Source organism: Trametes versicolor (genome assembly GCF_000271585.1).
Source record: "Trametes versicolor FP-101664 SS1 unplaced genomic scaffold TRAVEscaffold_3, whole genome shotgun sequence".
Taxonomy (NCBI): Eukaryota; Fungi; Basidiomycota; class Agaricomycetes; order Polyporales; family Polyporaceae; genus Trametes; species Trametes versicolor.
Genome location: NW_007360323.1, coordinates 1,972,672 through 1,996,946, shown reverse-complemented (window position 1 = coordinate 1,996,946; position 24,275 = coordinate 1,972,672). Strand labels below are relative to the sequence as shown.

At 59.0% G+C, this 24,275-nt stretch overlaps 7 protein-coding genes and 1 non-coding gene across 8 annotated transcripts; 5 read left to right on the top strand and 3 right to left on the bottom strand.

The window, feature by feature from the left end:
• Positions 1-134: 134 nt before the first annotated feature.
• On the top strand, positions 135-835 carry TRAVEDRAFT_70066 (uncharacterized protein; the record flags this gene model as incomplete). The annotated part of the gene is made up of 3 exons (XM_008037443.1): positions 135-453; positions 520-650; positions 712-835. 3 exons carry the CDS (start codon positions 135-137, stop codon positions 766-768), a joined length of 507 nt encoding a protein of 168 aa, XP_008035634.1. The 3' UTR covers positions 769-835.
• Positions 836-1,683: 848 nt separating this feature from the next.
• On the top strand, positions 1,684-4,408 carry TRAVEDRAFT_163328 (Pkinase-domain-containing protein; the record flags this gene model as incomplete). The annotated part of the gene is made up of 9 exons (XM_008037442.1): positions 1,684-1,720; positions 1,781-2,066; positions 2,336-2,394; positions 2,447-2,484; positions 2,559-2,612; positions 2,673-2,691; positions 2,744-2,836; positions 2,892-3,434; positions 3,487-4,408. The coding sequence occupies 9 exons, from the start codon at positions 1,684-1,686 to the stop codon at positions 4,119-4,121; spliced, it is 1,764 nt and encodes a 587-aa protein (XP_008035633.1). The 3' UTR covers positions 4,122-4,408.
• Positions 4,409-5,425: 1,017 nt separating this feature from the next.
• TRAVEDRAFT_63400 (uncharacterized protein) lies at positions 5,426-6,577 on the top strand (the record flags this gene model as incomplete). The annotated part of the gene is made up of 5 exons (XM_008037441.1): positions 5,426-5,602; positions 5,678-5,770; positions 5,826-6,038; positions 6,103-6,204; positions 6,269-6,577. 5 exons carry the CDS (start codon positions 5,426-5,428, stop codon positions 6,575-6,577), a joined length of 894 nt encoding a protein of 297 aa, XP_008035632.1.
• Positions 6,578-6,810: 233 nt separating this feature from the next.
• Positions 6,811-6,884, bottom strand: TRAVEDRAFT_t41. Its single transcript has one exon. It is a non-coding gene; the product is annotated as a tRNA-Ile (tRNA).
• A 195-nt stretch (positions 6,885-7,079) lies between these two features.
• On the top strand, positions 7,080-8,762 carry TRAVEDRAFT_44622 (uncharacterized protein; the record flags this gene model as incomplete). The annotated part of the gene is made up of 5 exons (XM_008036861.1): positions 7,080-7,230; positions 7,292-7,404; positions 7,461-7,544; positions 7,597-7,681; positions 7,744-8,762. The coding sequence occupies 5 exons, from the start codon at positions 7,080-7,082 to the stop codon at positions 8,760-8,762; spliced, it is 1,452 nt and encodes a 483-aa protein (XP_008035052.1).
• A 739-nt stretch (positions 8,763-9,501) lies between these two features.
• Positions 9,502-10,870, bottom strand: TRAVEDRAFT_44621 (uncharacterized protein; the record flags this gene model as incomplete). The annotated part of the gene is made up of 2 exons (XM_008036860.1): positions 9,502-10,694; positions 10,771-10,870. The coding sequence occupies 2 exons, from the start codon at positions 10,868-10,870 to the stop codon at positions 9,502-9,504; spliced, it is 1,293 nt and encodes a 430-aa protein (XP_008035051.1).
• Positions 10,871-12,367: 1,497 nt separating this feature from the next.
• On the bottom strand, positions 12,368-21,716 carry TRAVEDRAFT_163322 (peptidase S10 serine carboxypeptidase; the record flags this gene model as incomplete). Its single annotated transcript, XM_008037440.1, has 12 exons — positions 21,400-21,716; positions 21,242-21,327; positions 21,017-21,185; positions 20,806-20,959; positions 20,621-20,745; positions 20,523-20,561; positions 16,241-16,248; positions 13,228-13,274; positions 13,053-13,170; positions 12,960-12,985; positions 12,493-12,909; positions 12,368-12,439 (listed from the first exon to the last, which is right to left on the bottom strand). Exons 1-12 carry the CDS (start codon positions 21,657-21,659, stop codon positions 12,368-12,370), a joined length of 1,521 nt encoding a protein of 506 aa, XP_008035631.1. The 5' UTR covers positions 21,660-21,716.
• Positions 21,717-21,895: 179 nt separating this feature from the next.
• On the top strand, positions 21,896-24,271 carry TRAVEDRAFT_63396 (Nop-domain-containing protein). Its single transcript, XM_008037439.1, has 9 exons — positions 21,896-22,085; positions 22,178-22,347; positions 22,403-22,559; positions 22,615-22,723; positions 22,779-22,860; positions 22,922-23,316; positions 23,373-23,414; positions 23,466-23,945; positions 24,001-24,271. Exons 1-9 carry the CDS (start codon positions 21,967-21,969, stop codon positions 24,139-24,141), a joined length of 1,695 nt encoding a protein of 564 aa, XP_008035630.1. The 5' UTR covers positions 21,896-21,966; the 3' UTR covers positions 24,142-24,271.
• Positions 24,272-24,275: the final 4 nt, after the last annotated feature.

Genomic DNA, 24,275 nt, shown 5'->3' with positions numbered 1-24,275 from the left:
GCGCCGGTTCCCACGCCTCCTGCGCCCTCTGCTCTCTCACCCTTGCCGTCCGACGACGTCCACTCCACTCTGCGTCTCCTCCCCTGTCTCCCCCTCCATCGTCTTGTACACCTCTTGCACCCACCCCTCCTGAAATGATTCGTACCGCCCTCTACCACGCCCCTCTAGTCCGCTCGCTAGTCACGCCCGCGCTCCGGCTCGCACACACCACCGCGCTGCGTCACCCCTCGCTCTCGCTCCTGCGCTTCACCCCCTCGAATTCGCCCGCGCGCGACGCCCTCCATACCCGCCATTTCTCGTCGTCCCCGCAGCGGAGAGCGGAGGAGGACCCGGAGCGCAATGCGCAGCTGCAGAACGTGTTCACGCAGCAGCAGAAGCTGCTGAAGCTCCTGCAGGAGAAGCCGGAGACGCTTGAGCACATCAAGAAGTTCGTCGAGCAGCTGGAGAGCAACGGTGCGTAGCTTGTTCGTTTGTGCGCGATCGTGGTGCGGGGCTGACGAAGCGAGTGCGGCTGCGCAGGTATCGACGTATATTCGGGAAAGCTGCCGGGCAAGATGGACATGCTTCGGCTGCTCATGAACCCAGCCATCCGGGATAGTGCGACAAAGATGGCGGCGGCTTTCCAAGAAGCGGGGATTGACATGTCGAAAGTACGTGCCTTAGTCGTATGTCGGATGAATATACACTTACCGTCGTCTATGATGCCACTAGGACATGGTACAGTCACTCATGACGGTGGACCTCAAGAAACATCTCGGGGACAAGTAGCACATCGCAAGGGACTACACATCTGATACGTTCTGCTCTCGCTATCTGTTTGTTTATTGTACTCGCACGCTATCATACGGACTTCTATATAGTCACTCACTGTTCTCCGAACATCCAGAAGTCTCCCAGAACCGAGTGCTGTGCAGAGTCGCCGCACAAGCTGCGTGTTGTCCCGCATTCACGTATGTGCGGTCGATTTGTATGACGCGTTCTGCCCACTAGAGGGAGATGGTCATGATGCGTGCTGCCCACTTGAGGGAGATGGTCACGGTGTGTGGTAGCACTGGTACGCCCGAGAAGAAAGAGCTGCTATAGACCAGGTAGGAACATCGCAGGTGATGCAGAGTAATTATGGAAGAGGACACGATCGGGCCAGGCTGCCTGAGAAGGAACGCAGATCACCTGGTTAGGGCCGAGGGAGGAGAAGAGAAGACGTAGACGACCGGAAGCAGCACCCATACTTCCCAGACGGTGCCGGACAGGGCGAAGGACGAAACGCCGAGAAGCTTGGATTCGCTCGTCTGGATCCATATAGGCGTCCCGTCGTCATTGGGCCTAGAGCGTGCGCAGGAACAGACATAAATTAGACATGGATGGAGCGGTAGTCGACGGGTGATGGTGGTCGGCGGCGGGAGGAGCAGGAGGGCCAAGGATCGTCCGGCACGGAGGGGACGCTGCGGGCGAGCTTGAGCAGAGTGCAGACGCCAGTGGAGAGGACGAGATAGCGATGGGTGTGGCGGCGTGAGGCGCCCGGCGCAGGCTGACCGAGGTGTCAATGACGTACATCGCCTAATGACGCCATGGAGCGTCCGCCCTCCTCCCTCGCCTTCAAATCTTCTTTCCTCCTTCGCCCGTCCCCCGCACACCTCCAATTTCCCACTCTCCCCCCTCCCTCCCCCAAATCACCCTACAGCCATGCCGTCCGGCACCGGCGTCGTCGACGCGTTCAAGAGTGAGCACATCGTCTGCATCGTCCGCTCGCCCCGCCGTTGATTTCCTGGATTCTAATTAGATCTCATTCGTCACGGACGAAACCACAACTCCGCTGCGCGGCAGCAGGAGGAAGCTGCCTCCCAGCAGGCGTCTCTACAGCAGGCCCAGCAGCGCGTCGCAGATGAACAGTCTCGGCAATCGCGAGAAGCCGCGACACAGGCCCAACAGCAGCAAACACAGAAGCAAGCATCCCCCAAATACAAGGAGCACGTCGAGCAAATCGTTCAGGAGGAACGCGAGGCCAAGGGCAAGATGCCCGTTTACAAGGGCCTCGAGAACTACAAGCTAGTCGAGAAGATGGGCGAGTGAGTGCGCCCTCCTCTGCTCTGTTTACCGCGGCCCGCCGTGACGGTGGTGGGTTCACGACGAGGCCCAGGTGTTGGCCCCCAACCGTCATTTCAGACGTTGTTGCACTTGGTGGCAGGCGGTGCCCCCATGAGCGCCTCGCACTGCCGCTAGATTTTGGTCAGATCGTCAATGAATGCGGCGGCAATCCGATCTCGTCAATCCACATGCATCTCACCTACGATGTTACTTCTACCTTGCGTACGGGTTAGCTGACAGATTTCATTAGTGGTGCCTTCTCGAACGTATACAAGGCCATCGATCTCCGATCCGGGCAGAAGATTGCAGGTACGCCTTAATTAATTCCGTCATAGTATGCGCGTACTCATATCAATCATAGTCAAAGTTGTTCGCAAATATGAGTTGAGCGCGTCCCAGGTTAGTGTTTTTGTCCATCCCTCTCTATCTTCATTCATTATGTACCTGTATCCCCTCCGCTTCGCTTGCTCCAGGCTGGCGACAAGCACCTCAACCGCGAGTTCAAAAAGAAGCCGCGGGTCACTGAGGTGCTCTCCACTGCTGGCGGTTTGGTCCCCAGGCTAACCTTGTTTTCCACCCATCTGTAGAGGGCGAACATCCTCAAGGGTACGTCACGCGCCGCGGGTACACTCGAGCAAGGTTCTGACTTCATCATCAGAGGTCCAGATCATGCGGGGCATCACACATCCAACGATAGTGAAGCTCCTAGCCTTCTTCGAATCGCCGGAGCACTATTTCTTGGTACTCGAACGTACGTGCTCACTATGACGTCGTGGCAGGGTGATAACCATGTGCACACTCCGCAGTGATGGAGGGCGGCGAGCTATTCCACCAGATTGTCAAGTTGACATACTTCAGCGAGAATCTCGCACGGCACGTCATCGTACAGGTCGCGCAAGGCATACGATACCTGCACGAAGAGCGCGGCGTCGTACACCGTGATATCAAGCCCGAGAACCTCCTCTTCGAGAGGATACCTATCGTCCCCTCCAAGAACCCCGTTCCCAAGCAGTTCGAAGAGGATAAGGAGGACGAAGGCGAGTTCATTCCCGGCATCGGCGGAGGCGGCATCGGGAGGGTCAAAATCGCAGATTTTGGCCTGAGCAAGGTTGTCTGGGACGAGCAGACGATGACGCCATGCGGTACGGTGGGGTATACTGCACCCGAGATCGTGAAGGACGAGCGGTATTCTAAGAGTGTGGACATGTGGGCCATGGGTTGCGTGCTCTACACGTTGCTCTGCGGCTTCCCACCATTCTATGACGAGAGCATCAACGTGCTGACGGAGAAGGTCGCCCGCGGGTACTACACCTTCCTGAGCCCTTGGTGGGACAACATCAGCTCTGATGGTGCGTGACTTCGGCGTCCCCTCCCATCATCCTGTGCTAACTTGTTTCTCAGCCAAGGACCTCATCACCCACCTCCTGTGCGTGGACCCCGCTCAACGATACACCATCGATGAGTTCCTGGCACACCCATGGATCACCGCTGCTCCTGCCCCTCCGCAGGCCACACCTTTCTCGAGGTCGCGTGCACCATTAGATTCGCCGCTTCTCGCCGACGCTCGCGGCGGAACCAGGGAGGCTCGTTCGCCCGGTGTCGCTCAACTCAAGGAGGCGTTCGACATCACTTATGCGGTACATCGAATGGAAGAGGAAGGCGCCCGACGGAGAGCTCAGAAAGGTGGCGCGAATCGCGGCTTCCTCCAGAATCTCAACGAGAGCGACGAGGAGGAAGACATCCCTAAGCAGGCACCCACCGGCACCGCGGCGAAGGTCGTGGCGAAGCGTGCGGTGCAGGGTGGTGACGCGTACGATGGCCGTGCCGGCCAGCGTGATCGGGGACGGCGAACGGGTGGCGGGCCGAAACCATTCGAACTTGACCTCGACGGCGCGACGCTATTGGGCCGAAGACATAAGCGCGGCGTCGATGGAGGGGTTGGCACCTACGGCGGGAGCCCGCTCGCCCTGGGCACTACCAGCTCGCCAGAAGACCACCCGATGGAGACGCCAATGAGTCCCATGCGAGTCGACTAGACCCGGCCGGCGATTTCCTCTTCCCCTCCTTCGACCCGCCATTCACCCCTGGCAGTCTCCGGCGCTCTCCATCTCCGGCCGATTACCCCACTCTGCTCTCCGTTACCCCGCGCCCGCCTTCCCCGCCTCCCATATCACCTAGACCCGTCTCGCGCTCTGACCATCGTGTCCCACTGGTCCTCTCATGTGTGTACTATCATCGCAAACAGGATACGTTACGGTGTATATCTTATTCCAGCCCCGGTTTCCCGCTGACCCCCCGCAACCCTCTGAACACGACTTTGCAAGCGCTCTCTCTCTTGTCGTACGCTATGCCGTGCCGCCTATACACGTACACGTCGTTTGCAGCATACGGACACGTGTTCTCCACGCCTCGTTCATCCAATGTATCGCTCGGCAGTCTCGCCACGGCCTGAGGCCCGCAGTCCTGTTTTTCATATCGGTTATCGATATATATCGTGCAATTATGGAAGGCGGTGGGTGCGCGCGATACTGTACACCGTCAGCGGCATACTCGCGGGCCTGGTGCATGATAGAGGGCTCCGCGGATATAGGAACATCGCCGCGCCCCAGCATGTTCCTCAGCTCAAACGCCGTGGGCGCCTCCCGCTGTGGACCCTTGTGTACAGCGGGAGACAGCAGGGTCGTGGGCGCCTCGGGCCGTCCCGAAGATCGGTCGCAGTCAGGTTGGCGACGCACCTCCTTCGAGACATACCACCGCTTACCTTGTACCCGGGCCATGGATGACTTGTATCCTGCTCTGTAATGGGAGGCGGATTCTGTACAAGCAGCCATCCGAGGATGAGTCAAAGGTAAGTCGCTGGCTAAATTGCGATTGGGCACCGAACGTTGAACTCTGGCTTCTTGCACAACTAGTGGCGCTGCAACTATAACAACGCTGAAAGGGGTATCAGTGAAATATAGGTCAGTCCATGTACAAGTATGTGGCAGGTATCACCGCCATCCGCGTCGGGCATGCTGACTCACGCTGCCAGGTGTTTGTCACGGTTCAATGCTGGCAGCGCCTAGAGGCCCGGATCTGGCTGACCGCCCTCCCTGAATACCGCAATGAGCTCGCTAGGTGAACATGGCTTGCAAATTCCGAACGACAAGGACGGCCTCTCCTGAACGAAGACACGAGGTCGAACGTCTTCAGCCTCAGGCCTCAGTGTGGGCATGCCTCTTGCGCAGACACCACCACGATTGGTTCATGGCGATGACCTACTGGCAGGAACGGGTATATAAGGTAGGCGTAGAGCGCGCACGATCCTCATTCGGGTGTGCCCGTATAGCAGGACTCGGCCATGTCAATCACACTACTGCCCTCCCCGCTTTTGACCCCCAGGCTTTCATCCCAACCTGAACCCGTCCGGGCACACTCCCCGTCCCTGCGAAAGATTCCCCAACCGCCGCAAGGTCGTAAGCGCAGTTTTATTGCATGGGTGCGCTCCCATGACAAAGCCGATTATCAATGTGCGAAGGTATGTTGGGGCAGAGACTCCGAGGATGTGGCTCGCATGCCGTGCCAGCAGTGTCTAATTAACGATTCCTTCTAGGCGTTGATAAGAGACCTCCTTCCTCGAGAACTCGACATCCTGCGTTCATGGGGTCAACAGGCCGAGGGCAACACGGAGCGACTGATTAGCAAGGTACCAGGTCCCGATGCTAGAAGTCGTCTTTTATGTACTCACGTTTCAATCACAGGTGGTGGAGGCCTACCCGACTTTTGCGAAGTACGACCAGGCGTGGCCGATCCTGTACTACTGCATCCAATATCACGGAGACATCCGAAGGCCTGTCAGCAGCGCCTTCAAACGGCCGCGCCGCGGCTCAATCACGGTTGACGCCGACTTCATACCGCCGTCTCGTATTGAGGGGCTCTGTGGGCACCGCCATAGTGCTCGTATCAATCTCGCGGTAAGTATAACACTCGTTCAAGGGGGGCTGATGAATTGTCAGGACCCAGTACTGATATTTCTAGCTCGCTCTCAAGCAACTGTTAGCGGAAAGGGAGAGACTCTCCAGCCAGCCGACCGGGCCTTGTCCAATACCACGCAATCGCCCCACCGCTGTGAGCGAGGAAGTACGTTTCACAGTCTGTTACGGTGTCTCTAGCCCTCCCTGATTAGCCAACCCATCCGTTTCAGCGTGATCATTCCAGCGCAGCGCCTGTTTCTGAAGACACCGCGCGGGTCGTCAACGTAGAGCCGGATGTCCAAAGTCAAGGCAAGCAGGAAGTGCTCAGCTTCCTCCTGTTCGTGAACGGCACCTTCGCCTGCCTGCTAGACAGGTTCTGGTATGCTGGAATAACTAGCAAGGCACGCCTGCTGGCCATGGCCGTCGAATGGACCGATGTTGAAAAGGAAGACTTTCTGCTCAAGCAGGTCCATGCCGACCCATTCGAGCGGAAAATGCTAAGCACTGGGTTAGCTAAGCTGGCGGGCGGGAACGTATAGGCTTGATATAACTGTTGCGACTTGCGTGTACTGTCAAGTTCTGGTGTTAACCTTGTACTCTGCTATGAAAACGAATCAACGATGAAGCATTGTATCGTTAGTCTGTTCACTTTCAGAACGCCTGCTAGGTAATCACGTCTGATGTTATCCCTCGCTCGCTGTTTCGTAGCATCATTTCATGTGTTTACATAGCTATATCAGTGCAGAACACACTGATACTGGGATCAAAAAGCTGGCCAACGCCGGGATCGAACCGACGACCTTGGCGTTATTAGCACCACGCTCTAACCAACTGAGCTAGTCGGCCATTAGTTTTCCCAATTGTGCGGCGGTATGGAATGAGCGCTTAGAAGCCGCAGAGGAGTGCTATTGTTAGCTCGGTAGCCGCCACAGCATGGGCCGGGGTTAGCTGACGCCCTGGCCCGCGCGTCTGTACCACCGACTGTGGTTATAGTCTCCCCGTTGTCTCTCGCTCCCACTCTCCCTCTCTCTCCTCACCACTATGACCTCGACTGCGTCAAACGCCTGGATGCCGACCGGACGACACGAGATCAACATTGGAACGTCCCTTATGCGCTCGCTGAAGGCGCGTAAGGGCGGTCCGGTCAAGAACAGCAAGGCGAAGCCTGATCGCGAATTCTACTCCTTCCGTTGTGCGTGAGCTTCTGTTGGCATCTACGCGGCGAGCGCAGGTGCTGAGGCCTACTCGTGCAGACAATTTCAAGCCCGAGTCGGTCGACCCGACAAAGCCTGGCTCCATTGAGATCAAGAAGGCTAAGGAGGAAGGAGGTCCTTCAAGCGTTAATGTAACGCGCCCCAGCACGCAGGTGTGTTGTGGCCGTCTACGTCAGACACTGCAGGGTTCTTACGACGTCCAACGAAGAATGAGACCGGTGTCAACTACGTTGGCCAAGAACGGTCGGCGAGAGACGTAGACTGCGTTCTCATCTACGACGAGGAACTGCAGGTCAGCTCTCTGTTCTTCGCCTAACCCCTGGCTCCTCACGAAGTTCTCGCAGACATTCACATTAGAGAAGATCGAAACATATCTGACACTTCAACACGACCCGCGTACGGTACATGCCCCCCGCCTTGCCAACTCCCGTACGTCATTATCGTTATGCTCTCCTGCCTCTCTTGTGCTCATAGGCGCCCATTTACATCAGCCGTGCCGCCTGCGGCGCAACGCGCACCCGCCGCCGCCGTTCGGGAGGAGGAAGAGGAGAGCGAGGGAGAGATCCCGGAGCCAGCAAAGTCAAAGCCCCCATCCCGCCTGAATGCCTCCGTGGTGCTGCCGAAGACCAAGCCGACCACACCGGTCCCTCAACCGGCGCCCCGTGCCCTCCCTCCGAGCTTGCCCCCGAAGCCAGTGAAGTCGACCCCCACACCGAAACCCGTACAGGCCCCAGTACCTGCAAAGCCCGCCCCCGTTGCAGCCTCATCCAAGTCTGCGCCGGCAACAGCTCCACCCAAGCCGAGGCCCAGACCCATCGGGACCTCTGCATTCCCTTTCAAGGGCACCAACAAGCGCGAGCTCCCCGCGGATACGGAGGAGACGCCGGCGACGGTTCGCCGGGCTGTCCAACCTCCTCCGTTCAAGAAGGCGAAAGTTGTGCCAGAGAAGAAAGAGCAGCCAGTGGCGCTCGCGTTGCCTGGGGCAGGCGCATCGCCCGCACTCGCGCTACCGTCTGCATCGAGCGCTTCCGCATCTACGCAGCCTCCATCTTTGTCGCTTCCAACGTCCTCCTCGATCGTCACCTTGCCCCCCGCACCCGCGGCGACCATCTCGGCGCTCGACCCTGCTGTGGCTGCAATCGCCGACTCGGACGATGATGACGATGATTGGGAAGAAACGATTGTTCCCCCGCTCGTGCCCGCGGCGGCGGCGGCACCAACACTACCCCCAGTCATCGTCATGGAGGAAATCGAGCCGAGCGCGTTCACGCCCGCTGCGCCCGCGGACGGTGGGGAGGACCTTGATGACTTCATGGACCAGTTTGAGCAGGAGCTGCTCGCCGACCCTGATGCGGACATGGACGCGGACGGTGACGCGGACGGCGACGCGGAGGCGGACGACGACGACTTCCTCGCGGGCGCGATGTCGCCCGCGGAGCGGCAGCCCGTGGCTGATGTAGAATTCGTGGACGAGGACTACTCAAGCAGCGACTCCAGCGACGAGGATTGAGCATGGAGTGAGCGGTGGGGCCGCGAGGGTGCGCTGCGAAACAAGTGGTGCGCGCAAATACCCGGGCGAGCGAAGAATACCGGTGCGGAGGGTCTCTGCTGTACTTATACCTTATATAATACCCTGTACCATATACCTGTCGAACGTGTCGTCCTGCATACTGTTATAGAAGTCCTGTTCTGCTTCCTCACCTGCTGTCGTCAGCTTCTTAGACACCGATCACCACAGCACGAACCTACCGTGATGTCGAGAACCCACACCGCAACCACTCACACGCAAGAGAAGCACGACGGGTAGAAGGATGGTGACTTCCTCGATCAAAAGCCGTACCATACACTGGAGAACGCAGCAGCATAGGTACGAAAACTTGGGACCGGCACAACCCTCGGGGTCTCTCGTCGGTCAACAGCAGCAGCGGCAGTGGTGGGGGGTGGGTGGGTATCGTATCGCGTCGCGACGACAGCAAAAAAGGTGCGCGTGGAAAGCGAAGCGAACGAACGAAGAGAGGGAGATTAAGAAGAAGCAATCCAGTAGCGATGGCCTACGCCTATCTATCGGAGAACGGTAACCTGCGTCAACAATGATAGTCCATGGGCCCAGTCCGTGTTAGTGTGAGGGGGAGGAAGGTCCGTGTCCTGCCTCGCGCCCGGCCCAGCAGCAGTCAAACAACAACACCTATACACACATCATGCCCAGCAGGAACAACAAGCGGAATCACAGCGCGGGGGGAGCGGCGGGCTTAGGTCGACACCCAGCCGTTCACGGTGATCGCGCCGTTCGCCGTCGTGCCCGTCGCGGTGTTGCGCGTGCCGGGTGCGTCGACGGTCGTCTTGTCGGACTCGGGCAGCGCGGAGGCAGTCGCGCTCGCGGCCGCTGCGGAGGCAGAGTCGCTCGGCGACGCGGCGCCGTTGCCCGCGCTCACGCTCGCACCGTCGGTGGAGCTCGCGGACGCGGCGCTGTCAGTCGCGCTCGCGGAGGACGCGCCGTCGGTCGCAGACGCGGCGGCGGTCGCGGAGGCGGCGGATGCGCTGGAGATGATGGAAGTCGCGTCCGCGGGCGAGATCGTGGTGGTCGACGTGCTCGCGGAGCCGCTCGCGCTGGACCCGGCGAGCACGAGCTGGCCGAGGAGCTGCTTCGTGGTGTCGATGAACGCCATCGTGGGGCCGGCGATGACGGCCTGGGTGGCGCGGTCGCGGACGTTGTTGTTCAGCGGCTGGTCGTCGGGGGTGACGAAGATCGCAACGGGGCCCTCGATGCCCTCGGGCACGACGCACGAGTCGAGCGGGAGCGAGATGGAGCTGGGCATGCCGCCGACGAGCATCTGGCAGTGGAAGTTGTCGGTCGAGCCGTTGATGGCGGGCGAGGAGAACGTGAGGGACGTGCCGGGCCCGACGGAGCCGGTGTTCGTGATCGTCAGGGGCGCGTTGGCAGTGATGCCGGTGTCGCAGCCGGAGATGAACGCGCTGGCGACGGCGAGGACCTCGTTCGGGAGGAGACCAACGTCAAACGCCTGGGGAATGGAGACACCATTCGCGAGGACGTTGAGGATCGTCTGGTGGCGGGCTTCGACAGTCAAGATCGAGCCGGCCGCGGTGAGGATGACGGGGTCGGTGATCAAGTGCGCGGCGCCGAGGTATGCGCCGACACCGAGGTTCTCCACCACACGCGCGGTCGCGGCCATGGTGGGGACGTCGTTCAGCGCAGCGCCGAAGTCGAACTTGCAGTCCCCGCTGATGGCCTTGTCGCCGAGAGACGTGATGGTGGACTCGAGCACGGAGGCGTGTGTTGCCTCATCTGCCTGGATCTGGATGAACTGCTGGACGGGGACCTGGGCGTCGACGAAGCCCGCGGCGGTGAAGTCTGAGGACTGGAACTTCGCAAGGGCCTGCTGGTAGAAGGTGGACTCGAACTGCTCAAGCACATCCGCGAACTCTGCAGGAGGAAGTCGGCGATCAGGAACGTGGGCCGGAAGCGGACCGATTAGGCGTTGCGAAGGAGAAGTACGCACTGAGAACGAGGAGATCGGTGGGGTTTGCCTGCCGCCTGAGCGGGGCACCGTAGACCATCAAGGGAGCCGCAAGGGCGAAGAGGGAGGCGAGGGAAGGCATTACGACGGGAATCTGGATTGCTTACTGCCGGAGTTGAAAGCCTGCTGGAGGACGAGTTGGGCGATGCCGAAACGAATGGAAGTGGTCCAGGGGCGCTACCGGGCAGCCCGAAGTGACTGTGTGCATCGCGAGATTGTCAGAACAGAGTGCGGGTGTGGGTGTGGGCGGGAGCAGAGCGCACTGACCTTGGCACCGAAAAAAAGACGGAGGAAGGAAGGGAGGGGGTGGGAGGAGAGCATCCTCCGCCGTCGCCTTTAACAGGCCCACAGCTGATTCGCCCGGAGCGGATACCATAAATCTGGGTCGGGGAAACCGGCAGATTGCTTATTCCCATAGTAACCACTCGATCCTCCCAGGAATATGTCCCTCTCCCCTCTCCCCCTCCGTCCCTCTATCGATTGCACTCGACCCCGGCGACAACCACGGCCTGGGCCACGCCATTCGAGTGCGAGAACTTATTCGCCCTCGAAGACTCGCCAGCTTCGACGTCGCGCGCCGCCCCCACATACATATCAATGTCGAGTGATACGGCCCAATCAGAACGCACAGGCAAGCACCTGAAAGTGTGCGCGGGCGCTACGCCTGCATCAGCCCATCCGCCATCGCATGAGCTGCGCGCACGATTGTTGACATCTCCGACAGGCATTAATAGACGGCGATGCGGCACGCCTGCACAGCACTTTACTATAGCAGCCCCGCGCCGTCGTTCAGTACGCTGGCAGCCTGTCGATCTTCGATGGACGAGTGTTCGTCATCAACACCCCTTCGTTCTCGGACAGGTCGGTCGCAAGCCCGCGTTCTTCAGCAAATAGCGTGCATTACGTGCTTGTCGTGAGAGCCGGTGTCACCGCCGTCTCTCTTCCACGTCCGCGCGTGATAGCCTTCGCCATCATTCACACCGCCCGCTAACCTACGTGCACTGTCGTGCGCACGCCTCCATGTCTAAACCCGCAAACTCAGAGCTCCAGCACCGAACGAGCATTGCAAGTTGATTGCAAGAGGCCCGGCTCGGCAGCTGCGAGGCACACCGAAACACGCCACGCATACCACATGCAGCGGTGCACCCACAACGGTAACCAATCGCAGCGCGCGCACAACGATCGCCTTCCCCTGTCGTGCATCTGATCTCGACGCACCCGCATCATGATTCCAAATTTCCACCGCCCAACCCGGCAACTGCGAGCAGAGCGGGACGGCTCAGCGCGCGTCGTTCCTGGAGGCTGGCCGCTTGGCCCCCCCGCGGCACGCGACCGCCCCGACGCAAAGTTGACCCCGCCAGCCCGACGCCGTGGCGGCGGGACAGACGTCGTTGTCGGGGGGCGGTTGGAAAAACAAGACAGCATCCTGGCGGCGCGCATGACCAATCGCGTACTTATCGCCGTGCATACGGCATGCATTTCGAGGACCCCCCAAGCGCAGGCCGAGCCCGACTTGCCCGACGACCCCGGCTGCCTTCTTCGATATCCCACCTCCGCACCCCCCGCGCTGACGTTACGTTCACAACTCCTTCTGCGCGAGCCAGCGCGAAACCATCGCCTGCGCCTCGGCGGGCTTGTCGAACGGTACGTGCTGGCGGGCAGGCAAGTCAGCACCGAGCCACCCGCAGAAGAACCACGGTGGACACTCATCATATGTCCCGCCCCGCGCACGGTCGCAAACGTCAGCGGGCCCGCGCTCTTCGTCTCCCCAGCTTTGTGCCCGTCGACCGTCCAGTCGCGGAACGCGTCCGCGGTGTAGACCAGGCCGCCGGACCAGTCGAGTTTCTCGAGCCAGAGCTTGTTCGCGACCCAGTTGCACTGCCAGTCGTACGTGCCCGCGTAGATGAGCACGCGCACTCCGCGCTCGAGCAGGCCGGCGACGTGGAAGTGCGCGGGCACAGCGTACTTGTCGAGGTGCGAGTTGAAGGCGCGGCCTACTTCTGAGCTGCAGGACGTGAAGTTGTTGGGCGACTCGACGCCGAGAAGTGCGCGTGTCTCGGGCGCATTGAGGTAATCTTTGATTTTCGCCGCTTCGAGGTAGCAGAGGTCGCCGAGGCAGGGCTGCAGGGATCTCAGCTGTGGTTTACAGGGGTGAGTGTTTGTTGACTTACCTTGGAGATGTCGTAGAAGTTGCGTCCTGCGAATGATGCCCGTAGTGTCAGAATTTGACGTTTTGATTTCAAAATCACGCTACGTAAACTTACCGCTCGCCTCGAACGCTGAGCTCATCGTAGAGTCGCAGAAGTTCACCGCAGCCCGACAATCGATAGCATCGAAGCGATCTATGCAGCTCTCCTGCATACGCTTCTCGCAGCGCGGTAACTGGAACACACTGCGATCAGCAACTATTCTCGTAGTTTGTGCGGCCACGATACTCACAGCGGTCTTCATCTTCACGCACGTGCTGATCGTTTGGAACGGTACGTCTAAGGACGCCGACCCAACCGCAGATCACCCCCAAATATGTTCCTCGCACAATCCTTGTAAATCCTAGATTTATGGCCATTGTGTCGTTTGTACATTTGAGGATGCCTTTTGTTGGAGATACGGCGCAAATACATTCGAGTTTGGCACGTGAGAGGCCTAATCAGGCAGCTGAGGTCGAATTATGGTGCGACTGAGTAGGCGCCCACATCTCGCCTTCAGCCCTCGTTCACGCTACCAGCTCAGTCGACAAACTCGCTTCACCTCGTTCCTCCCTCTCAAGCACAGTCCAATGCCCAAAGTTGCTCGCCCCGACTCTTTCTTTCGACGACCTTGCCCGTGTCCACCCTGTGCCGCATCAACAATCCCGCAGTTTCACACCGAGGAGCTCATCGTGAAGCACCTCAAACTAGAACAGCGCCTGGCATCAAGGCGAGCTCGCGTACCATCTCCCATTCATCACGGAGAACAGGCTTTGCCAGAGGATGGCTATCAGGATGATTCTGGTGTGTTCTTCCCGCCTGCCGCTTCACTGGACACTGGCAACTCGCCACCACCTGATCTCCCTGATGCTCACCTGAACGCCCGCCTTGGATCGCCTTTCGCCGCTGGCCCGAGTGCGGGATCTGTTTCTTACGCTGGATCGCCAGAACCCGCTCGCGGACGGTCTCGTTCGGTCCGCTCTCTGTCGGGGTCTCGCTGGGGGTCACCGTCTCGGCCGCGCTCGCGCTCGCGCTCTCGATCTTGGGCTCGCTCTCTCTCATATGCATCGCCTGTCGGCCGCGCTCGCTCTCACTCGAACTCTCGTGGGCAGTCTATCTCCCCAGACCGTGCGGCTGCTGGACAGCAGGTCCTCCCATCGCGCGAGCCTAGCCCTGTGCCATCTGTGGACGATGACGGCATTGATATCTCTGGGGATCCGCTAGCTGCGAGCAACGAGGAGATTTTCGACAAGATCCTGGAGGATGCGGAAGACGATGCCACCACCTACAATCACGCAGGGGGCCGACCTCCGGCTCTCACAGAACACCCCCTCATACGTAACGCATACGTCCATGTGTACATAGCCTCAACCGTGCACGGTGCTACAAAGGAACTGTGTAAGCAAATGCTCGATGGGTATCATTCAACTTTCTCGGCACTCCCGCAGACGGCACAGTACGAGGTTGCTGGACTCGACAAGATGGCGCGAACCCTCCGAACGGTCGTGCGGCGGCTGGGGGTCGACCCGGACCGGTACATCACCTTCTATTTCGTCTGCAACGTCTGCTGGGACCACCACCACCCATCCGAGCTCTATCATCTCGACGGGCCCGGTTGTAATACACGGGCTGATTGCCCAGGGGTCCTCTACGCCTGCAAGACCACATCGGAAGGAAAACTGAAGAGAATTCCGGTGAAGGTTCTCCCTACGACCGCCCTGATAGACTCGCTCTTCCGCATCGCATCGCGACCCGGTAAAATGAAGGACTGGAACGCTTGGCGAGGTGATGATGACGAGCCAGGTCGAACGCCACCTGCGGCACGCGAGGACTGGCCTGGGTGGCAGGATGGAAGCCATCGCATGTACGACATCATGGACGGCTGGGGGTGGCGTACGGTCGCCGCTGGCTTGCAGCGTCGGCGCGCAGGACCATGGGGCGTTGAGGACACGGACATTGAGGAGCTCAATCAACGGTTTGTATCATTGCCAAATGGTCTCCTGCTACAAATCAACATCGATTGGTACGTTTTCTTGTGTGTACGAGACTCCGCTTACGCCCACGCATGCATAGGTTTCGTGCAATGAAGCGCGGCGCGTACTCAGTTGGTGCTGTGTATATCACAATCTGCAACAATCCTCGCGGCGTCAGGTTTCGCCGCGAGGAGACCATTCTTTATTGCGTCCTACCGGGTCCAACTGAACCGACCACGGAGCAATTGAACAGCATCTTGCGCCCACTCATCGCAGAGCTGCACAAGCTGTACCGTGGTAAGTCCCCATCCTTCCTTCTGGGAATTCCGGAGTCTCACAGCACATCACTCTCGTAGGGGTGCTGATCAAGGTCTCCGAAGAGTCCGAACCGGAGCTCATGCACGCGCATCTAAACAACATGTCGTCTGATCTACCCGCCGCCCACAAAATGAATGGTCTCCGTGGCCATACGAGCGAGCTGCACATGTGTGACATGTGCGAGGCCAGATTCACCTCGCTCGTCACCCCAGAGTGCTATGATCCTGATTGTACGTGTTTCTCTTCTCTATTGCTCCATTCTCACTATCCCATTACAGGTTGTTCCTACCGCGACGACTGGCGGTTCCTCAAATACGCATACTTGGCACGCGACGCGGACGCAGAAATGCGCGACAGCATCCTCGAGAAACGCGGCTGCCAGTGGTCCATACTAAACACACTGCCCGACTGGCTCCCCGGACGCGACTCGCCTCCTGATTTCATGCATGCGGCCTATCTGGGTATATTTACACAGTACATACACATCCATTGGACACTGATGCACTCTTTCAAAGGAGAAACAAAACACGTCATTCAAAACATCCTCCACAAGGGTGGGATGTTTACACAGCGCAGCCGCAGGGACAAACCTCTGGAGAAGATCGAGGGGTTTCTTGCAGAGATCTGGTGGCCCGCCTTAGTCTCCAGGCCTCCTGACAGCGTAAGTCCAGCCGCTACACATTTGGCGATGACTGATGACTCGCACAGCTGATCACCGGGGGTGCTGGCAAAGCAGACCAGTGGCGGAACTTTGTGAGTGTACTTATGGTTGCCCTATACGTAGCGTGGCAGATCGACGGCAACATCCCCGACTGTAACGCACCGCTCCCACGTGCGGCCACTAAGGCTGCGAAGGCACGGCAGCGCGTCGAAGAGCTGTTGAATAAGCGCCGCCGTGCGGGCGTAGCTGCAAACCCGGAGACAACCGCGGCCGACATGGAAGAACTCGCACAACTGCGCATGAACCGTAACTACCGACTGCACTACGAGACAACCATGGAATGGGCGACCGCTATCCGCATCTATGGGTCCCAGTCCATCACTGTCGAGGAAACGATGCGAGCGTCCGAGTGCCACGCGCGCGCATGCCAGTCATGGGCTAGTGCATTCTGCCATCTGGTCCCATACTTCCACATCATGACCCACTTCTGGCTCTGGGTTCTACTCTTGGGGCCAGTGTATGCCTGGTGGTGCTACGCCTACGAGCGCAACAATGGCTTCCTGTCAAGACTCCGACACAACGGGCACACGGGGGGTGAACTCGAAGGCACAATGATGCGGGGATGGACTAAGGTGTCGCTCCTTTACGAGCTGGTATGTCCCCTGATTCCTGGGCATGTCTCTGTCTGCATCTCACTGATCTACACATAGATTCAACACCTCGAGGACCTCGGGGAGGACATGACAGAACAAGACACCGACGCGGTCGAGAAACTGCGTGCGCTACTCAAAGGCGATACCACCAGTGCGGCACACCGTGGGACACTACTAACGATGATCGCGACGATGTGTGCTGCTCGCGACCAAGGTGAGTCGCGCAGCAGACGTACTCCTACCAAGCGGCTAAATGTTATTGTTCAGCTACTGTCCAGCTTGCCCGGCAGTCTCGCAAGGTCAATCTACGTGAGCTCAATCTCTACGTGCTTGTGTATAAGCACGTGAGTGCACTGTGGTCCGGGCACTGCTCTCTCAAACCCGATACTGCCACAAACCTTGCCGGGGAAGCATTTGTAGCAGTCGCCGTCAAGTCTTACTCGACGATTCACATCTGTGGGCTGCGATACGGAGCTTCGACCACCACGCGCGGCGCCAAGTCATGCTATGCATACATGAAGGGTCGGCATGCCGTCAAGATCGAGTATATCTTCCATGTGGTCCACACCCGCAACGACGACACTCTCCCGCCGCTGACCACTACCTGTGCGATCATTCGTCCATTCCAACGCGATGCGAATCTGCCGGAGATGCCCTGGGCGCTGCGGTACGTGCTCTTTGTGCCTTGTTACATGATGCTGACAGTTACAATCACAGCGCAAGCGACTTGGGCATCGCATGCTGGTCCTATGAGTCCCTCGGTAGCCAGGTAGTTATCGATGTTCGTGAACTCTCAGGACATCTTGCGCTCGCACATGTGGTCCATCGTGATACAGACCTCTGGGTTACAATGTCTCTTGACCACGTACGTCCTCGTCCCCGCTTACATGCTTGCCACTCATCCCTTTTCCAGACATCACAAGAACCAGACCTTGACGACGACGATGACATGATGGATGTATGATCATCAACACATCTCAATTACATCCCAGCCGAATGCTGCGCGCACGCGGGTATGACTACATCTGCCTCGAGACTCTCCTTATCTTCTTCGCCGCCATATGTCCGACCCCTCTCCTATCCTTCCTCATCCTCATCGCCGCCATCCGACCCCCCGTCTAAGTCCCCGGCACCTTCTCCCGCTGCCCAGTCAGCAATGTAGCGCGTGCTGGCAAACCTACGACCATGTTCCCCGTCGATCCACTGGGTACTGAGCATTGCACGCGGGATCTTCGTGGTGGGGATATCCCCATCCTTCTGATTCTTACGCTTACGCACAATGGGCAGCACAGAGTTGAGCTCCGCGCGCACCTGACCGCGGACGTGCGCATGGTGCGCTGTCCCGTTTGTGTTCTCCTTTTCGGCCTCGGCCTGAGCAGCCTCAACGTGAGTGTCCACTTCGTCGAGGAGCAGCGTGATCTGACAGCCCGTCCATTAGTGCCAGTATTGTGTGTACGAGGTACGAGGTACGTACTCCATCTACGCGGTATGCCGGAGACCGACTGATCCACGGCCGCGCCTTGGACCTCAGCATGAAGACGACTGGTGGGGCCGATTCGTCTTCGGTCGACGGGTCCTCCTCGGCGCCTGCCGGGGAGTTGTCAGATTCGTCCGTCGACTGGTACTGCCACAGGAAGAGCCAGTCGAAGTGGCTGCCTGCTACGCCGGGAACCTTGTGACGCCAAGCCAGACGCTCGCTGGCTTTCTGCGGAGTCCGGGGACTGAGGTGAGTGTATATCCTCGCCTGCTGAAATATAACTCACAGTTTGTTTACGGGCGCGGCGCCGGGCGAGCACGCGCGACTTGGCGCGTGTTTCCTCGTCCTTGTCACGGAGGTCGCGGAACCGCTTGCTCCAAGTGGCGAAGCTCGTGGCCAGCCCGCTCTCGATGACGTCCTCAGGCAGAACATCCAGCATGTGCTGGGAAAGTGCGCTCGACCACCGGCGCGCGTCTTGCTTCACGATCTGTACGACCTCGTGAGCCCACCCCTGGCGGTTAGCCTCCCATCCGTCATCCCATCGCGGACGCAAGAGCCGCGCAGGATCAGCGGGATCCGCGACCGTCCAGAATCCCTGTTTGGCCGGTGCAGGTGGTTTGCCACCCTTGGTGTTGCCAAGCAGGCCGATGAACACCGCGCGAATGCACGCCTATCGCGAAGGTTTGAGTGAGTTGATCAGTACACACACTTGTGCATGCGCAACACTCACGAAGAACGCCGAGCTTTTTAGCTCGGAAGCCGTGGCAGATGCCACGGCCGCTTGCAGATCGAGTGCACCGCCCGCTGGCCCCGCCGCAGCCTGTGCTGCGGGGCCAGCTGGCTCCTCAGGACGATCCCTCCACACCGCCCCGAGTATCTCACCACTCTCCACGGCCTCCTCCATGGCAATCAAGCGCTTCCCTTGGGTCTCCGTGCGCTGCGCGATCATCTCGATGTCTTCGCGGATCTCCGCAGCTTCAATCTCACCCTTGCTTGTCTTGGTCAGCATCTCTGCATTCTCGACCTGGAGCCGCTTCATGGCGATGTGCATGCCCTGGACGGTCCCCTCGAGCTTCTGAACGTTCGTCCGCAGCTGCATGACCATGTCCACGAGGCGGCGGTCTATATCACCAAGTAAGTCGATTGGTTGCACACAACAAGCGTGGGCGTGGACACTTACTGCTTACTCCTGCAAGATCAGCAACTGCGGGGCCTTGGTCGTCGGCTGGCGTATCAGCTACGCCAGCAGATGTAGCAGCGCGCCGGCGCGTGGTCGTAAGCGGGGGCAAAGCGGAGGCCGCGCGGTTGGACACGACAGGGCGCTCTCCGAGCGTCGATGCCCACGCGGATGCGGGCGTCGTCCCTCTAGTGACCTCCTCGGGAGGCATGGACGCACGCGGAGTAGCTCCCCCCGAACTGGTGCGGTCAGCGGTACTAGCGGCGCCTGCAAAACTGGCCGGCATCTTGAAGAGCATCTTACCTCCCTGAACGGTCACGGTCTTCTGTTTCTTGGATGCGGGCACGTTGGTAGGGGAGGGGGGGACGTGAGGGATGGACGAAAGCGCGATGCGAGACGAGGACTGGGACATGGTTCGTGTGCGGGGAGCGGGGGCGGGGATGTTCTCGGACTTGGGGGTTGGGAACTGGGTGAGTTAGGACGAGCCCGCTGCGACCTTATACCTCGCTGACGACCTTCCTGCCTTCTAGACAGCTTCATGTCATGTCGCGGCGCTCTCGGAGACCGGTCGGCCTGCTGTCAATCGACGTCGCGCGAGCGAGCGCAGGGGGCGCGCGCAGGGGGCGCGATCGTCAGTATGGTGGATTAAGCACCGTCTCCGCGCTGCATGTAGCGGGCCAATGCGGGCTTCGTGATATCCAGGTTGTTGTGTACAGGTGTCGCATGCATTTACCGTGAAATATAGACTAGTTACAGTGTGCATACGGTGTGCTAGCGAGGGCGAGGGGGCAGCGGGGATCCCAAAGGGGACGGGAGGCGGGGGTCAAGAGGCGCCGGCACGGACAAAAGCGGCGCGTATTGATCGCCAATGCCGGTTCTGTGACCGATTAGCCCCACTTTTGTGTGAAGACGATTTGGCCAGACATCGCCAAGAAAAGTCAGTTTTGGAGCGAATGCGGCGCGAACATATCTGGCTTGCGCGGGCGGCGCGCGACGACGCGCGACGGTGCGCGACGATGCGAGAACGAGAAATACGAGAATTCGGAGGCGCCCCGAGTTGATGGCCCACCAAATGGGGACGGATGCGGGCGCTACATCACCGAGGCCCGTTATTTACTCGTGTTTGGTGCCAGCCGCTGCTGAGAGGGAGGGGGAAATAAGGTTGGAGTAGAGTGCACGTGATGGATTTTGTACGGTAAGCGCTGGTGTAGATATGTCGGATTTAACATTGTCTACGCTACTTGAATTCGCCCCCTCCCTCGAAGCAGGCGGGTGAGTAGGAGCCTGACGCCGACCCACATTCCACTTCGTACCTTCCAGCATAGAGACTATCGAACGGATGTTAGGATGAAAGCGGCGGTAGGTCTCCTGTGCAGTTATAACGCACGTAGAGATGTCAGTGATACCGTTGCCGATAATGACACTGGTCAGGTTGAGCGTGTCTCGTCCTTCGGCCTTAGCGACCTGATTCTGGTCATAGACATAGCTCGCAAAAGTCGGGAGATAGCGGCCCTAAATGATTTAGCATTGAGCGTCGGTTGACTAGCCACTAGAATGTGTACCGGTGCTTACGCCGTAAGATTCGCCGGAAAGATGCAGCGGGCGGCCCTTGAAGTCAGAGAACGTCTCGAAGAAGATCGTCAGGAACGCGTGAATGTTCTTCGCTGCGTCCTCGGTCGTCTCGACGGTCTCGCCGAAGTCAGCGTATGAGAAGCCAACACCGACACTGCCGTGACGAGCATTAGCGTAGCGCTACAGCCTGTGCAAGTCAGATGAAGCTCACGGTTGATCGAGGAAAAATATGTTGGCTTCCGCGTTCCAGGAGTACGGGTTCCACACCGTGCCGTTTGTGGACTTGTTTTGCGTGTCGATGCTGCAAGGGCCGAGCTCCATGAGCAGGCCCATGGAGGACGAGCAACCGGGACCTCCATTGATCCACATCATAACATCGTCTACACATGATAGAGGTCAGCTCCACAGACTTTGTAATTCCTAGTGGGGTGCTCACCGTTGGCAGGGTCGCGGCGACTCTCAAAGAAATAGAAGAACAGGTGCTTTGCGCCATCGTCAACGTCCAAGTATCCTGTATACACGCTAGAATATATTCAGCACGATATACTTCGCCCGCCAGCGTAGTGTGAAATCGAGTCCGGTATTGGTACTTACTTGACGGTAGGGTCACAGAACTCAGTCTGCTTGATCCGGACACGATGAGCAGGGTACCGAGGGTGCGCGAACGCGGTGTACTCGTCGCGAGAAGCGATAGACGATAGAGTGAGGTTTCCCGGAGAGCTGTAAGTTCCTACCGACAGCGGATTCGCTGCGCTCCCAGCTGCCGCGGCAGTCGCGTCGAAATGAAACGGTGCTTGCGAGCTAGCCAACGCGCCGCACGCCAGCACCGCTAATGCAGCTAGAGTGGAGAACATGGCGGGCGATATGAACGAGGAAGTTCGTGAGATTCCCCCAGACTGACTCTAATATAGCGGTGGGTATGACCAGCGTCGGGGCCGGCGCGGGAGGGTGGTGACCGCGCGGTACGCATTTCACAGGCGCCCATCCTCCCAGGGCGCATAGACGCCTGTGCGCGTTCCCACGGTAAGCCCGCTCAAAATTTCGGACTTTGCGGGAGTGCGCCAAAATCTGGTGGACACGCCCCGCTTGCTGCTTTCGTCTTCGGTCTCCTCCTCCTCTCCGACGTTTCCTGGTTGGACACCTACTGGGGCGCGTGCAAAAATGCTTGTTCTCTACGAGACCTCTCTGGGCTACTGTCTGTTCAAGCTCACGGACGATGCGAAGCTTGAGAGCGACGACCTCTGGGAGGAGTTCGAGACTCCGGAGAAGGCGAGCAAACTGTGAGGCTTTTGCAATGTGCTGCTGGTCGGGATGCTCACCGTGCTCGCGTGTGTCTGTCCTTCTTGTTCGTTTTATTGGTTGCCGCGCGCAGTCTGAAGCTCAAGGCCATTCACCGGTTTACCTCGACCGCTGATGCGGTAGAGGAGATCACTGCTCTCCAGGAGCACAAGGTCACCAAGGGCCTGAAGAAGTTCCTCTCTGAGGAGATTTCTGGCAAGGGGAAGGGGAAGGAGACGTTGGCCGTTTTCGAGAAGGAGTTCGGTACGTGACCCGTTGTGCAAATGCCATGCGCACCTTTGCTCAGTCCAAAATACAGGCAGGGCTCTCAAGGAGAAACTTAACATCAAGGTCGTCTCCCCCAAAATGACGGAGCTGTTCCACGGGATCCGCTCCCAGCTCACCACCCTCCTGGACGGCCTCGACCCGAAGGACCTTGCCACCATGAACCTGGGTCTGAGCCATTCATTATCCCGGTTCGTACCTGGCAGTCCTCGGAAAATGTTGAAGCACATTCTAATATTAGAGCAGCTTCAAGTTGAAGTTCTCTCCGGATAAGGTGGACACGATGATCGTTCAGGCCGTCGCTCTTCTCGATGACCTCGACAAGGAGATCAACATTTACGCCATGCGCGTCAAGGTTTGTGACACGCGGACACCGTTTTACGTATGTACAGTATTGACCTCTCTTGCAGGAATGGTACGGCTGGCATTTTCCCGAGATGGCGAAAATCATCGTCGACAACATCGCGTACGCGAAAGTCATCAAGCACATGAGTATGTACACTTGCAACGCTGCCGCTCACTCCGTCCGTACTAACCAGGTGCCATCCTTCAGGCTTCCGGACAAATGCTGCCGCCAGCGACTTCGCCGCCATCCTCCCCGAGGACCTGGAGGCGACCCTGAAGGCGGCCGCCGTCATCTCTATGGGTACCGACGTTTCCGAATCCGACATGGCGCACATCCTTTCCCTGTGCGACCAGGTCATCGCCATCTCCTCCTACCGCACCCAGCTTGCGGAGTACCTGCGCAACCGCATGAACGCGATCGCGCCCAACCTGACCGCGCTCGTCGGTGACCTCGTCGGCGCGCGGCTCATCAGCCACGCCGGCAGCTTGCTCAGCTTGGCGAAGCACCCAGCAAGTACTATCCAGATTCTTGGTGCCGAGAAGGCGCTGTTCCGTGCGCTGAAGACGAAGCACGACACACCGAAGTACGGTCTCATCTACCATGTATGTCGTCCAGGTCTGTTATCATCACTCGTTGCAAGTCTTGACGTATTCGATAGGCATCGCTTATTGGCCAAGCACCACCAAAGCTCAAGGGCAAGGTATGTCCATGATTTAACCCATGTTTTATATCCGCTGACATATATTTCCAGATGGCGCGTATGGTCGCAACCAAGGCTGCGCTGTCGATCCGTGTCGACGCCCTGACCGACGTCGACGAGAAGTCGGAGCCCCAGGCGCCGTCAATAGGCATCGAGAACCGCGCGAAGCTCGAGGCGCGGCTGCACGCGCTCGAGCAGCAGGGCGACGGCTCCGCGGTGCGCTCCGCGTTCGCGGGCAAGAAGCAGGCGCGCTTCCAGATGACGGGCGAGACGAAGACGTACAACACCGCGGCGGACGCGGTCGACCTCGTGCCCACGCAGCGCGAGCCGATGGAGGCCGCCGTGCAGGCCGTGCTGGACGTCAAGGCGGAGAAGAAGCGCGCGAAGGAGGAGCGCCGGGCGAAGAAACGCGCGGAGAAGGGCGGCGCGAGCAGCGACGTGGAGATGGACGTCGACGGCCAGGAGGACAAGAAGGAGGACAAGAAGAAGCGGAAGCGGAGAGAGAGCGAGGCGAACGGGGACGCGGAGAAGGTACGTCGCGCGGCGCTGCGTGTTTTGCGTGCGGATTGACTGACCGGTATTGCAGCCCGCAGGGGAGACCGAGGAGGAGCGCAAGGCACGGAAAAAGGCCCGCAAGGCGGAGAAGGCGGCCGCTGCGGGCTCGGGCGCGGACGAGGCGGTCGACGACGGCTCGAAGAAGAAGAAAAAGAGAAAGTCAGAGGCATAGCCGTGTGTGCTTACCTACTTACCCCCTTGTCGTCCCGCCTGCTCTGTCCTGTTGATTTCGCTGCATATAGTACTGTATTGTCACACATTAGCTGCATTGTGCCACAAAATGCCAAGCTCCATGTTGTTTTTTGG